Here is a 15,316-nt window from a genome sequence, read left to right on the forward strand (position 1 = left end):
TTTTCCCTCTTTTTAATGTTTTTATTAATATGCCATTCAGACCAATCGCAGAGATGATTCGATGTTGCAGAAAAGAGTCTTGTGCTTCATATACATTATCATAAAAATTTTGGTTTCAAGTTGTGTTTCACACAAATAGATGGACATGTATATGACTAGCAGTGGGGATTCAGCACGCACAGTTTTTGTCCAAAATTACTTACGTTTCGGTTACATTTAACATAAACCACAAAACTCGTGCATGTTCACAGACAACCACCACCATACATGCCAAATTTATGGGCTCCACCAGCGACAGTGAAATGATGAAAAATGTATAATCTCATCAACCAAAAAAAGAATGAATACCAAAATCAGATAAATCTCATGCCGGATTGACTGACGAACCGCAGAGTTTGATGAGTCCTCTGACTTGGAGTCGCAATTTCCAAAATTGAAAAAGAGTGTTTGTTCCGTGAAACTATTCACATAATCGATTCAGGTTGAAGGGAAAGCCCTCCAACTCATTATAGTCTGCCAAGTGGAGACTCAGAGGCATGATCATCCACCAACCAAAGGCCATAATCTTGGAATCGTTTAGTCTTCTTTTCAAAACCAACTATATAGTTGTTATGGATGATAACATGCATCCCCTTGGTTTCTTGTACCCACGTCTTGTTCTTGAAATATAAACCTCCAGTAGGGAAAGCATGTTGAGGAAGCAGGTATAAGTCCACCTAAAGCGATATCACAGATATAATGCACAAGTGAAATGAGCAGCGGACATGACCCATTTTGCGCTGTGACAGAAAATCCCATTATATGCCTACCTGCTCAGCAGTTTTATTCAGGGCCCAATTAAAGGCAGGTTGGTCGTTAGCTTTCTTGGCTTTAGACCAAGGTTGAGCCTGAAGTTCTTTGATCCACTTATTCATGACAAGTTTTGCTCCACTGGTGGGGCGAAGATAGATCATGCAGCTGCAAATGTAAGTCCGGCCCTTTTTTCCTGGAGGTGGCAAGTCATGAGAGTGATTCACAGGCTTCACCTGACATTTCAAAGAACAGAAAAAAATGGATCTTTTATCGTTCAATCAGGAGTACAAATTCATGAGAAGAGCAAATTCTTTAAGTATCATATTTTAGATTTCAATTGAACCAGACTTTGAGTTACAGATCGGTTGGCAATAAATTAAATGATTTTAATTTATAATCAATTCTAGCTTACTTACATAAGCCATGTCGTCTGTGAAATACACATCATGCTCGCCTTTCAGATAAGGAAACGGATCTGCCAGCCAGACCATGTCCACATCATTGTACATGACATTATAGCCGAGCTCCAGAATTTGCAGCAGATGCCGGGGCCTTCGGGCGGTAAAATTAAAGAAGCCCTGAAATATGAAATCAACCGGGATTATCGACAAGAAAGCACTGTCACATCTGGTAGTTGCTAGAAGAAGTAGACAAACATTGGTGGAAAATGGCTTACAAGAACAATCCTATAGCATCCATCTTTGAAGTATTTACACCATCCAGTCCACCATACAACAGGTTAAAATTATTCTTTAGCACTCACTTTCTACCAAAAATCAGAAAGACATCTTACAAAGGATCGCAGCTACTATGTTTGAACAACTTTGTCCAAAAATACTGGCTGCTTAAATCAAACCTTACAAAAACTTATTTGAAACCAACTCGTGACTAATACTTCAATGGTTGAAGACAAGCCAAGATTCACCGAACCATACACATATAAAACGAACAATGAATTTCCCAACCAACCATATCAGAATTACATCAGCAACTGTTTGCGCTAAAAATAGAAAAATTGTGCAAAAAGCAACATCATATCAAATATCATCTGTCTCAAAGCATCGAAATTCTATAAAGAAAATTCAAATCATTCAAATATGATTCAAAAGATGATCAGTAATTAGCATCCTAAGCTTAGCAAGTTGCACTAGGCCACTACAAATAGCAACTGCTGGACAACAAGAAATCACACCTATCAGTACATTACTATCCAATTGAAGACAACGATAGAATCCTTAAAATATATTTATTGTAACCGGCATTCTGTATCAATTTTAAGATCATGGATACAAAAACTACAAGCGCCTATAGCTGATAGTGTACTAGACACTTGTCAATGTTAATCCTACAAATAATGCACAAGCTATTCCACAAAAGGTAAAGTGTATCAATCTCCAAATCACTCAAAAATATATATACATATAAACTACCTCCGACCCAAACTTATGTGCAGCCGCCGCATCCAACGCAGGAGGCACTAAAACCGCATGCCCCGGCCACCGCTCATTAACCTTGTAAAGAGTAGCGTAATCCTCCGCAATCACTAAAACCTTGTCCTGCTGCCTCTGCCGCGCAATGCTAATCAACCAATTGCTCAAGAACGGCAAATAAGCCTCACTCACAGCACAAACGATCAAAGTATTATCCTTTGCCACTCGAGCCGCCGCATCGGCCAAGGTGTAGTCATGCCACTTCAAGTTTGAGCTCGAATTCAAGGATAAAAAGCTAAATGGCGCCTGAATATAAGGGAATAGTACACCGATAACAACCAGCAGAGCGAGGAGGAGGAGCAATGCGGGACGGCTGAGAAGGGCAGAGGATATGGGTTTATGGTAATTTTGCAGGGATCGAGGGGATAATTGGTGGCGATCCGTAGAAGTGTTCTGATTCGGCCTTTGATGAAGAAATTGTGATGACATTTATCTGTTTTGTACTCTTCCGTTCCAATAAAATTTGATATTTCTACAGTGTGGAAACTTTGAATGGACAAACTCCGAACGGGTGGTTCACACACTGACACGCACTATACGGTGTGATCGGATCTGTGCTTGAAATAATACGTGGTTAATTGGTAATGGGCTGAGACTAAATGGCTAATTGAATTTTACTTTGAGCTACTTTCATTGGGCTCTCTTCTTGCTCACTGTCAGCCCAATAATTTCTTGTACTAATCACAAACAAGCTCATTTGATTTGGGTCCAAACTACTTTTAACCCACAAAGAGTCAAAATTTCATATGGGCTTCAGATTTTGTTTTTAACCCAAATAGGTAACAAAGAAGATAATTGGTAGAGCATCGCCATCGTATCTAAAGATTAAAATGGTACGTAAATTAAAGGTGGTTTGCTTTGTTTTGATTTACATTCCTTGATGAATAAATAAATGAACAGAGATCTTCTTTTTATATAAACAAAAAAAGTAATAAAGCGTGCTTCTTGTGCGGTTGGCCATCAAAAGGGAAAGTTCTCAATTATTCACGGCATTGACTAAATTTAGTGAGCAATGGAAAAACAGACCAAAACTTGGAAAATATAATGAATCTCCTCCTCAATTTAATAATAAATATAATTTCACACTATTTCCATTGGACTTCAGAAATTGGTGGTATCCGTATATCTTGTCAATGACTCGATATGATGTGTCACTCTGAAATTTAGAGGCCTTGTCTCCTTCAATTATATTATTATTACTATTGAAAGAGAATCTTAGGTCATTATCTTTCACAAAATGCGGACAAAAAAAAAGATTGATAATAAATTTTTTTTATAACCTTAAATCTTTTGGGGACCTCAAATCCTCAACCAAGTTTCCATTTTTTCCGTGTATGCCCTACAAGACCGACTAATTTGTACATAACCCTTTGTGGAGTTGGACCAAAGTTTCACGAAAAGGATACATGGGAGTCTTGAAATCTATCCAAGTGTTTATTACGTGAAAATCACCACTTGTGTACAAAATATCCCGTTGATAAAGATACATCATCATTCTAAATTATTTTTATATTAGTATTTTATTCTTATAAATTATAATAAATTAAAATTATATGTCTACTTAAGGAAACAAATGGAAAGTGTTCCTTCCATTTGCAAAACGCCAATAATAAACAAAAGAAACCAAGAATCGTACGTAACTTCGACTTTTCCAGCGAAGCATGAGAATACGATACTAAAAACCAAGAATGATTAATTAGCACAGTATTTATAATATACACACTCCAAATTGAAATTCTTTAGTACACAACAGAATGAAATTTAAATTACTAAGTGGTTGAGCTGTAGTTGCATCAGCCCGATACCAAACGCAAAATCGCGCCTTACGAGATAGTACAAGCATTTGGATTCTCTTCCATACTGCGGTGGTGCTGCATATAATAGTATGAGTTCATCGGGGGGTAATACGGTCTGTATGGCATTATTGTGCCGAGGACGGGTTCGGGTTCAGCCTTTTTTTCGCCTTCCTTCTTGGGATCGTCTTTCTTTGCTTCATCCTTAGGTTCCTCTTTCTTGGCCTCGTCCTTTTTCTCCTCTTTCTTAGCTTCTTCTTTCTTTGGCTCCTCTGGCTTTTTCTCCGGTTCTTTGGCTGGACCAACAGAGATTATGTCAGCCGGCCAATTCTTTTTTCGCAGTTTGGTAACCACGGTCACGGGGTCGACTGTCCCGATTATTATTAGTTTCTTCCCTTTTATGTCGATGCTGATTTCATCAATGCCTACAAAAAAGATGCTCCAAAAGTTTCTAGTGATGGTTGTTATACAGAAAAGTACAATTATCGGCAGTGTGATTATACTTTGAATTTTTAAAACCATACATTACACTTCGTACAAATATTCAAATCTATGCCAAGTAGACAATTACTACGGTGAGAACAATTATTACGACCCAAGAACTTACTTATGTCTTCAAGGTACAACATCGGAAGATAATGGGAGACAGATATCAAACTGACGAGATCCAACAGTAATAAATGCAACCAGCACCACACCTAACTTAAAATGGATGCAAGTTTCTCACATTTTCAAATTTAAAGTCAGCATAAGTTGAGATCAACGATTTTGCATAATCTTGCATCATCACGTACAAATTCTAGTTATGGCTGTCAAATTGAGGTTGTTCATACAGACAGACATATTATATATATCACTCCAATGCATACAAGCTAACTAAACGAAAATCTGAATAAAGAAAAAACTCGACAAGAACGACCTCTTTCCATAAAGATAACTACCCTTTGTTGAAATAATTAGTGATCGTAAATAAAAAGACATGCTTAGAGATGTGAATGTCATTAGTCAAAACACAGATTTATATCTACATAAAACAAAAAATAAAGATCTAGAAGACTTTTAAAATACCTGCAAGAGTGGACACAGTCTTCAAAGCCCTTCTCTTGTCTTCCGCATCTGCCAAATCCAACCTCAACACGAATTTCTGCAACAAAATATAAAAACAGATACCAAAAAAGTTTAATTTTTAAATGAACAACAAAACTCCACAATTACAGCAAATAGACAAAAAAAAACTCAAGAAATAACAATTAATACATAACTTTATACGACAGGTAAAAACTAGCTAGAAACTATATATAGATTCACAGAATTTCTAGCACGCGAAAAATTTGTCAAGGGAATCGAGGAGAATGTACACTGCATGACATCAAACCAAAAGGTAACAATCTTTGATGGGAAAAAACCTTTCTTCTAAACTCTGTAAAGCGTGCACAAAAAAAGAAAAATAAAAGAAGACAAAACCCAAAATAAAACGAAGAAATCCCACGAAGAATCCGAACAGAAAGTCGAGAATAATGCAATAAAACCTTCATTATCTTTGTGGGCTTTTCAGATAATTTTTCTACCTCAGAAATGTAATTGAGGCCTTGAGGAGCAGGTAGCTCAGAAAAACAAGAGGCTAGAAGCCCCTGTTGTACACAAATAAAGCTTAAAAACATGGAAAATGAGATCGGGAAGAAATATAAAGACTAACGCCAGAAAACGACAGGAGTAATAGTTATGGCCTCACTAAAAAAGAAGAATATATTATTACCAGAAAATAATATTTTGACAGTAAAATGCTAAATATATAATATATATATATATAGCGAATAAGGGATTATAATTTATGTGAAAATGATAAAAATTTAATTTTATGAATTCAAACGACAATGAATACTAAATTTGATCTTTTATTATAATCTCTTGAACAAATACAATGATATATATAAACATCGAAAACTTAAAAAAATATTGAAATTTGAAACATAAACTCCTCACATAATTAATCTTTATAATAAACTGCGGGAATTTACAAAACATGAAAATATAACAAATAATTAAGATTGCCGAAATCAATAATGAAAAGGCTTAGAATGCTAGAAAATCTACTTGAATGACTGAACTAATATGCTTGAAGACTAAAATTTGTAGACATTATTTGTAGATTTTTGCTGAATTGAGTTGCATCATGTTCTCTATTGAGTTGCGTGATCATGTTCTCTATTGCTGAATTTGTAGACATTAATCAAGCACAATTAACAAGATTTTTTCGTTTAATTTGTGACAAAAATATAATTTTTTCCCGTTAATTAAGTTTCTTGATTTTATATGTATCTTAACTAACTCATAAATTTTTTATACTTGAATCTAGTTTTTTTTAAAAAAAAAAACTACACAACACGTACTCACTTACAAAGCGATAAGTGTAATAATTTATGCAAAACATAATAATATTAATAGTCGTCACCACCACGTAGATAAAACGAGGGTAAATCATGAAAAATAATGGATAGTCGTTGGGGGAGTATGGAAATTATTGGTTTTCCGATTTTACCTTCGGTTCATTTTTCATTTTCTTTAATGATTTCACACGTCTTCACCAACCCTTTTTCTTTTACAACTTCTCCATGCACGGTAATACAAGAGAATTATCGGATAATTAATGTCTAGATAAAATATTAATCAAAATATTTTAAAAATACAATCACCATAAACTTATACAATTACAAAATATCTTACAAATATTACTCCCCAGTAATTATCAAAATATCACGTTTAATATTTATTATGATCTTAATAATAGTAATATATGAAATCGTATATTTATACAAATTCTATATATTTTCCTATCTTGCGTGTCATTGAACATATTAGATTAGTTTTCAATAGTTATCCTCCAATAAAATTGAAATAAAATATTATATAGATTTTAATATATATGTATAAGTCTGGATTGTCTCTCATAATTTCAAAAGCTATGACAGAAATATGGCCGGCCTATTTATATCTGCAGTTAATACTACACAATATAAAGTGGACCACTGAGGCATTAATTTGTTCAGGGGTCCTCTATATAATTCACTCTTTGTACTGCTTTCTTACACGCCCACATGCATGCTTACGTTAATATATACACACATACGTAACGTAAGCATGCATGTGGGCGTGTAAGAAAGCAGTACAAAGAGTGAATTATATAGAGGACCTCTGAACAAATTAATACAGTTTTGATATGCTGCACAGCTACCGTGCACACCTATGTGAGCACCGATGAGGTATCACTCATCCATTGGATGTGATGAAATATAGAAAAATTGTGTATTCAATGGGTGAGTGACACCTCATCGGTGCTCACATAGGTGTGCACGGTAGGTGTGCAGCATATCAAATCTCGTTATGTATATATATGTATATATGTGTGTGTATCGCCCAAGTTTAAGCAAAACAATGAGGCATATATGATGATCAGCTAGCATTAAAAAACAAGAGAATCAATGTGTGAATGTACTACAATATGTGAATCGATTTGGTGGTCCGTTTTTCGAGCAATAAAGCAAAGGTGATGAAAGTTTTGGGTGGTTGGGTTTGTGACTCGTGAGAATCAGTGGTTTTAATTGTGGCGTATATTTCAGTGATTTGGTATTCTTGATGTTTGACATTGTCTTGATTTGAGTGCTTTTTAATCGTGAAAACCGACTGGTCTGGGATGGATTTAGTCAATATTAAGACTTGTTTGTCAAGGAAAAATTTATATCCGGATCTGGACATGGCCCCTCATCAAAACCCGACAGGTCCGTGTTAACCCGTTCAACTTTAAACACACTTTTAATTATAATTAAATACACAATAAAAATATAAAAATTAATATATTTATCAAAATTAAATCTAAATCATAACATTAAAAATTTAAAACAATGGATGAAGATATTGTGAACAAAAGGTGAAAGGACCTTTATATTTAATTAATTAATATAATATAAAATATAAATATATTATTAGTTATACATAGACGAATCCAATTAAAACCGAAAAAGATATGTGTTTGATCCTAGGCCGGGTTTGCATCTCTATTCACGATATTTACGCAAATCGAAACCAAGCCCATGGTATATGATTTCGATTGAGATCGATAATTTTCCTTTTTTATTTTAAATAAAGTATTCATAAACGAATAATGAATTCAGCAGGCTTTCGATTGGATGATTAAGGCTTGCCAAATATACATATTTTATATATTCGTTTTTAAAAAAAATTAAATTAAACGTCATCGTCATGGCATAAAATTTTTTATTTTTTGAGAAAACAATGATATAATAATTACTATTCAATTACAACTAGGGATGACAACTTTCCCCACGGGTTTGGGGCCTNATTTTTTTTTTTTGGGAGAAAACAATGATATAATAATTACTACTCAATTACAACTAGGGATGGCAACTTTCCCCACGGGTTTGGGGCCTCGTGGGGAAAATCCGAAACGGGTATGGGGATCCCCGATTTTTTCGGGTTTGGGTTCGGGTTCGGGGATTTTTTTAAATCCCCGATGTAGTTCGAGGTGGGTATGGGATTACTATCCCCATCCCCGAACCCGTCCCGAAAATAATATCAATAATAAAATAATAGTATTATTAGTAATAATAATATAATAATAATATTATTTTTTAAAATATTAATAATAATATTATTATTAATATTGATATTAATATTATCTCTAATAATAATAGATAATAATAAGTTTTGGTTTGAAAAAATCTCCGAATCCGTCATCGTCTTGCCATATTAATATTTTTGAAACGGGGATGGGGGCGGGGATGGGAAGTTGATCCCCGAAGTTTAGGGTTTGGGGATCCCCGAACCCGAAAAAGCGGGGATGGGGGTGGTGATGGAATTCGAGGATGAGGATGAGAATGGCAAACCCGCCCCGGCCCCGGCCATTGCCATCCCTAATTACAACATTATAATATCAACTTTTAACCAAATATGCACATATTAATTCCCAATATTTAATTTTTTTAATGGTTTCCGACTTTCATCTATGAGAACTAATTATATTGATACCTAATTATACATACATGCATGAAGAGATATATTGTTTGATTCTACGTACTCATAATAGATTATTAATTATTTTGATTCAGACCTTTTTTTTTAATTTAATAGTTTGTTACTAAGTTAGAATTATGATTAACGACGAGACGGATTTCACATTAAACTCGGCTCATCCGGAACATGTTTAAATTCAGTTAAATGAGTTGTAAGGCGGTCGAAACCCGATTGATAAAGTGTCTCATTAACTCGCACCGTTTCAGGTTCCTCTTGCGGAAAAAATTTCATCCCTATCTCTAACCTTGGTTTACAAAATGTTATCTCTTGTCGTTAACTTATTATTAAAATATAATGATTTGAATATAATTTTGATTATATGTATTTTTGGATTTTTTATTGTATATTTACAAAAATTAAAAATGTAAATAGTTAACGGATTTGCGGTTCCAACCCAAATTGATCCCAGTGGGTTTTAGGGCATCGCTTGTTAGAATCCAATTTTTCCTAACAGAACAGATCTTCGGATTGACCAAATCCATCACTACAAGAAATTCAATGTACAACAACACTCAAAAGACAACAGTTTTATCAGAAACCGTTGTCTTTTTTCCTTTTAACAACGGTTTTCGTTAAAACCGTTGTCTTTAAGAATTTTTTTATAAATTGTTGTCTATTAGCGTGTTTTTTGGACATTCGACAACGCTTTTCTGAAACTGTTGTCGATTAGCGTGTTTTTTGGACAAACAACAATGAACATATATTTAGCGACGGTTTTGCTAAATCCGTCGCTAAATTAGCATATACCGTCGCTAATTAAAAATAGCGACGGTTTTCAGTTAAACCGTCGCTAAATTTAACGGCGGTTTAAGTAAAACCGTCGTTATTTTTAAATTAGCGACGGTTTGCATATTCATATTTTAAATAGTTATTTCTTTACTAAGAAACAATTATTTATTATTTTCGTTCAACGAACTTGTTAAAATTTATTTGTTTTGAGATTGACTCAAATTAAGAATGTTCTAATCATTTTGCTAAACAAAGAAAAAACAAGAATGTCCAATAATGCTAATTGAATACTAACCTAGTTACTCGAAAACAAGTTATACTATTTTTGTCGTTAAATTTATTTAAAGTCGTGTTTTGATGAGAAGATTCGACCTGAGAAAAAATTTGAAATGTGAGTTTGAAATGACACATATTTTGAATATATTCAAATTCGTCGTAATCATTATTACGTTTACATATGTTAAAGAATGAATGAATCTAAAACACATTAAAAATAAATTCATATAAACACTCAAATTGATTTAAACTCTCCCTCTATCTAAACGCAACCTAAGATAATAAATTTATCATCGTTTAATTTTTAGATATTAATTTATAAAATCGAAAAAACATATACATTCGAAATATGGACTCGAGACTTTTAAAGATAAATAATATAAATAATTAAGCATATTACCAAACTACCAACAAAATAAAATTTTGAACATTTATTATAAATTAACAACAATATTTTTAAGAATTAAAGTTTCATATATTTTTAATGATACAAATATAATGATTTAAAATAATTAAAAATATTATAGTTTATTTTTAAAAAATAAAGGAGGGGTCGGGATCTCATACTCGTCCCTCGGTTTTTATCGTTAAAAAAAAAGTATTATCATCGACAAAATAAAAATTGTAACATTTACACCATGGTATAGTTTTGTACAATAGATAAGAGAGAGATTGATAAATAATCCTCTTTATCTCACGTTTAGTACTTTTTTAGAAAGCTCCGTGATAAATAATTTTATACAAGGATAAAATATCTCTTTTATGAGATGTAATAATTTTAATTTAATGATAAAAATNTCGGCTCATGAACAGATAAGAAATATGAACTCAAGCAACAACTTTGAAATTATAAAATTTATTATGATAATGTTAATTTTGTCATTACAATCTAATATATAAATTTAATCATCCTTATTAAAATCATACCAAATATTAAATATAATATCCTACATCTTATTTATCATTATCTTATCCTTATATTATATATCACATGTTTATCTTATCATGTGTATCAAACTATGTCATATACGTAACCACAATATTTAATTGGTATGACAAAATTACACCAACATAAAATTACTATTATATAGTTGACAAAAATAACATTTCAAAACTATATCATTACTTATATTTTATAATATAAATCAATCTAATTTAAAAAACTGATTAAATTTTCAAAGAATTTTTTTTTAAAAAAAATAAAAGTTTATCCAACGAGTACGACATAACCCTAGTTTATTATAGATTAACAATAGTATTCTAAAAAGCTAAAGTTTCATGTATTTTATTAATAAATAAGTAAGGAATATATTGATTTTAAATAATTTAAAAGGATTAAATAAAAAACAAGTAAACAAAAATTAAAAGAAGGAGCCGAGATCCGACACCCCGGCCCCTTGTTTATTTTTTCAACGGGCCGTAATTTTAAACCCCGGTTTTTCGGTTTGTTTTTTTCCACAAAAAATATATATATTTACATTTTATTATTCTGGATTCGGATGCTCGTAACCCGGTTGTCTTCTGCTGCGTTTACTGTATCGGTCCGCGAGGTCAGATTTCCTCATTATCCCTTCTCTACCAGTTTCTGACGCGTGAGAACCACGCCCTCCTTCTTCACCGATTGTGGTCTCCCCAATCACCGATTCACCCTCTTCAATCCTGAGATTTATCCCATGGTCCCGAAACAGTGAACTTCCATAATCAAAACCCTAATTTTCCAGATTCTGTTAGTTTTACTCACCGAAATTTGGGGTTTTGAAATGGATGATAAGGGTGATAAATTAGCTCTTGCTATATACAAACCCCTGAGATTCACGGGGGGTTGCTTGGAAATTCGTTTGTTTTACGTTCGTGTTGCGCCTTGTTCGGTCGACAGCCTCCCCGATCGACTCACGCTTCGCCACCTCCGCCGAGAGCTTGGGGTTTTCTTAGAGATCAATGGATCCCGTGTTCAGTCGTCCGATTCCGTCTCTATCTCCCTACGTCGCGATCGTGTCGACAAGGATGCATCCGAAGTCACCTATGTCAGCACAGACAGCGTCAAAATATCGGGTCCTGCCGAATTTGAAGTCTGTGAGGAGGAGGATTTGATTCTGTGTGGCTCGTTGCAGAGAGCCGATGTTGCTTCCTGGACCAATGGGTCTGGGTGGAGCATGGATTGTTATGTAGCAACCTCCCTTGCTAATGGGAGGTCTGCGTTTTTGCAGCCAAGGATTGGTGTTTCCTCTCCATCAATCGAGGTTTATATAGCGGGATGCTGTTCGGGAATTCCGGAAATTTTGACAAAAACTATCCTGGTCAGTCCAAGGAGGAAGGTATTGAGGCAAGGGATGCTTGATGCTATTCCCGAGGAAGAAGAGATAGGAAAAGAAGGCAGTCTATGCAATGGTTTTGTTCGGCAAAGGAAATCGCAGGTGATGTCAATTTTGTCGTGTTATTTCTTAGCTTTAAATGTACGAGTATGTTGAGATACACGACTTATTTTCTTTTCCAATAATTATTTCCGACTCAATCTATCAAACATTCAAAATGTGTTGTCAGCAAATGTCCTTGCATATTTCATCCTTTTAATGATGGTGATTCTCTACATCAAGTAAAGATGCTAGAGTTGCTTAAAATTTTACTTTTTGATTATTGATAACTGTTAATAAATAATGGAAAAGTTGTTAACTGCTGTTGAAGTTGGAGAAGTAACTCTATGCGTGGGATCAAGTAAAACGATTGCTAGACTTAATCACTTAATACCTCTGATGTAGATTGTCTGCTAGTAAAGATAGATGGAGGATTCCAGCTTTGATACCTGTAGCCGGTTTTCTGCAGAAGTAGTCTTTGGTACTGATTGGTGTGTACGATAGATCAACCCATAATCAGCCCAAATACCATATAATTAATCGCACTTCATAAATTACCTGTATCTAACACATTTTTTTTTCATTCATATTACACATCCATATCTTTCAATCATCTCATGACGTGTCAAACGGTACCTTACTATTGTATTTTTCAATCAAGTGTTTTATGGATTGAAGTATGAAGACATATGGTATGCCGTGGGTTAAGCTAGTTGATTCACCTTTCATAATCTTATTCCTGGCTTTAATAGCAGCACTTATTTTTTGCTGAAAGAAATTATTTTTATTCCGTAATTGAGTAGCAACTCCTGAATTGAGGTAGACCGTAGAGTTGCATGTTGACAAGCGGAATTTGAGTTTTTGTTTCTGAATTCGCTGCAAAGTTATATTTGTTGTTTTGTCCGCTCTAATGGTAGATTGTGCTGGAGCTATTATGGGCAAAGAACTTCCGTACGACAGCTATTTTCACCCTTTTGTTCCATGTTTTGACTACCTTCTGATCTCTCTGTCTTTGTTCAATTTTTAATTGTAATTGTTGCATGATCCAACTTCTTGATTTAATATCTTAGACAGGTAATTGCCATTATTACAAAAAGTTTTTTTATTTGTTATTTTTCATTTAAATGTGAATCACATCCTCCTTGCAACCCTGATTATTTTGCCCTGTAATAGATATGTAATGATGCTAAGTTGACTTAAAACGGATCTCGTTTTCTGTTTCATTTATGACTCAACTCTATGGTTATTCTAATGTGGTTTTCGCAAGAGCAGATTTAATCATCAGTCTCCTACCCGTGCCTAACACGACTCATCCCCCCAAATCTTCAAGTTATTTACTTTTGCTCCATGTGACCTTATTTGCAGGTGATGGAATCTGATGCATATGACTACGAGTCTGATGGGAAAGTTGGACATTACTCAGAAGACATGTACTATGGTGAAGATGGCCAACTTTCTTGGTTCAATGCTGGTGTACGAGTTGGCGTTGGGATAGGGCTTGGCATGTGCCTTGGAGTTGGAATTGGTGTTGGTTTACTGATGCGTTCATATCAAGCTACAACGAGGAGTTTCAGGAGAAAGTTTTTTTAGATCTCTACAGCCTCAGTGATGTGGGAATAAGGATTAGTAACATGGATAGATGTGTAGTGTTCTTTCTTTCAAATCATATATGAAACCTGGATTATACCATAACACAAGCAAGTGAAAGCATGCAATGCAGCTAATTTACGGTGACTATCTGTGGGTGCTTGTCAAACGGTTTTATGGTAAAGACGGTCGGCATATTGAAATACTGCTATGATGTTTCCTTCTCTTGCCTCAAGTCTTCATATAACCTGTGTAGTGTCTCGCTGGGACGCAAGGGTTGTTACAATTCTGTTGGTGTAACCTGTATCTAGTTTTGGTAATATGTATATATTTTCTCTTTTCATGGAGTATTCCGGAAGGTCCGTTTGACCAATTTTGTTCATTGTTGAGTTTAAATAAGTAGTTCTGATGCGCTACAAGTTAATTTTTATGTACGATGTTGAAGAGTTTCATGTATAAAATTGTGAGTCGTATTAGGAAGAGTTTAATTGAAACTTGTGGCAAGCGGGTTCATGTGATTTTTGTATTCTTGCTAGGAATGTAAATGAACCAAACCGTTTGTGAGCTAGTTCGGCTCGATAAAAAGCTCGTTTGAGTTTGTTAGTTAATCATATTACGCTAACATCAAGCTTAATTTCAAGCTCGAAAATTTAATCAAACCAAGTTCAAGCCTAAAGATATTGTGCAGCGTCTCGAAAAATTGAAAGTTCACGTGAATCATATACATGTAAATTATCAAATTTCTTATGTATTTTAATTAATTTATTTTAATTGCATTTATTAAATATGGTAGACATATTTACATGTTTAAAATATGATTTTCTATTAGAATGCATAAAATATGTTTTTAAGGTTATTCAAGAAGCGATCGAGGAACGGAAACCGAGGACCATATGAGGAAAAATATCTTATTAAATAATTATTTTTAATTGTTTAATGTGGTGTATTTTAAATGCAATTTTCGAAAATGATGTGTTTTTATACGTCGAGTCGTATTTTAAACCCGTGTTCGATTTTCGACGAAAATATGAAATGAGCCTATTATGTAAATGAACCAAATCGTTTGCGAGCTATTAGGTTGGTTGACGTTTACGATTTTATGCTTTGAATTACTTTCTTTTGGATTTGCAAATAATAGTTGGTTGATTTATTTAAAATGGTGCAAAAGTACTTTAAAACATAATTATATATATTTCGTGCGGAAGTAGTA

At 33.9% G+C, this 15,316-nt stretch overlaps 3 protein-coding genes across 3 annotated transcripts; 1 reads left to right on the plus strand and 2 right to left on the minus strand.

The window, feature by feature from the left end:
* Positions 1-77: 77 nt before the first annotated feature.
* LOC140962339 (UDP-D-xylose:L-fucose alpha-1,3-D-xylosyltransferase MGP4-like) lies at positions 78-2,714 on the minus strand. The gene is made up of 4 exons (XM_073421206.1): positions 2,223-2,714; positions 1,209-1,370; positions 810-1,025; positions 78-716 (listed from the first exon to the last, which is right to left on the minus strand). Exons 1-4 carry the CDS (start codon positions 2,709-2,711, stop codon positions 507-509), a joined length of 1,077 nt encoding a protein of 358 aa, XP_073277307.1. The 5' UTR covers positions 2,712-2,714; the 3' UTR covers positions 78-506.
* A 1,129-nt stretch (positions 2,715-3,843) lies between these two features.
* On the minus strand, positions 3,844-5,795 carry LOC140963530 (heavy metal-associated isoprenylated plant protein 39-like). Its single transcript, XM_073422888.1, has 3 exons — positions 5,605-5,795; positions 5,144-5,219; positions 3,844-4,500 (listed from the first exon to the last, which is right to left on the minus strand). Exons 1-3 carry the CDS (start codon positions 5,734-5,736, stop codon positions 4,106-4,108), a joined length of 603 nt encoding a protein of 200 aa, XP_073278989.1. The 5' UTR covers positions 5,737-5,795; the 3' UTR covers positions 3,844-4,105.
* A 5,865-nt stretch (positions 5,796-11,660) lies between these two features.
* On the plus strand, positions 11,661-14,624 carry LOC140962791 (uncharacterized protein At1g01500-like). Its single transcript, XM_073421797.1, has 2 exons — positions 11,661-12,582; positions 13,885-14,624. Exons 1-2 carry the CDS (start codon positions 11,929-11,931, stop codon positions 14,107-14,109), a joined length of 879 nt encoding a protein of 292 aa, XP_073277898.1. The 5' UTR covers positions 11,661-11,928; the 3' UTR covers positions 14,110-14,624.
* The last annotated feature ends 692 nt before the right edge of the window (positions 14,625-15,316 follow it).

This window comes from Primulina huaijiensis, chromosome 17 (assembly GCF_012295235.1).
Source record: "Primulina huaijiensis isolate GDHJ02 chromosome 17, ASM1229523v2, whole genome shotgun sequence".
In the NCBI taxonomy this organism is placed as follows: Eukaryota; Viridiplantae; Streptophyta; class Magnoliopsida; order Lamiales; family Gesneriaceae; genus Primulina; species Primulina huaijiensis.

What these genes read in the sequence shown, in the direction of transcription:
- LOC140962339 (XM_073421206.1), bottom strand. Translation starts at nt 2,711, where the DNA reads ATGTCATCACAATTTCTTCATCAAAGGCCGAATCAGAACACTTCTACG. An exon ending in CACATAAGTTTGGGTCGGAG is followed by an intron (nt 1,371 to 2,222) that starts GTAGTTTATATG and finishes TTCATATTTCAG; the next exon opens with GGCTTCTTTAATTTTACCGC. An exon ending in TGAATAAAACTGCTGAGCAG is followed by an intron (nt 717 to 809) that starts GTAGGCATATAA and finishes ATATCGCTTTAG; the next exon opens with GTGGACTTATACCTGCTTCC.
- LOC140963530 (XM_073422888.1), bottom strand. Translation starts at nt 5,736, where the DNA reads ATGTTTTTAAGCTTTATTTGTGTACAACAGGGGCTTCTAGCCTCTTGT. An exon ending in AGCCCACAAAGATAATGAAG is followed by an intron (nt 5,220 to 5,604) that starts GTTTTATTGCAT and finishes ATTTTGTTGCAG; the next exon opens with AAATTCGTGTTGAGGTTGGA. An exon ending in GACTGTGTCCACTCTTGCAG is followed by an intron (nt 4,501 to 5,143) that starts GTATTTTAAAAG and finishes TCTTTTTTGTAG; the next exon opens with GCATTGATGAAATCAGCATC.
- LOC140962791 (XM_073421797.1), top strand. Translation starts at nt 11,929, where the DNA reads ATGGATGATAAGGGTGATAAATTAGCTCTTGCTATATACAAACCCCTG. An exon ending in TTCGGCAAAGGAAATCGCAG is followed by an intron (nt 12,583 to 13,884) that starts GTGATGTCAATT and finishes CCTTATTTGCAG; the next exon opens with GTGATGGAATCTGATGCATA.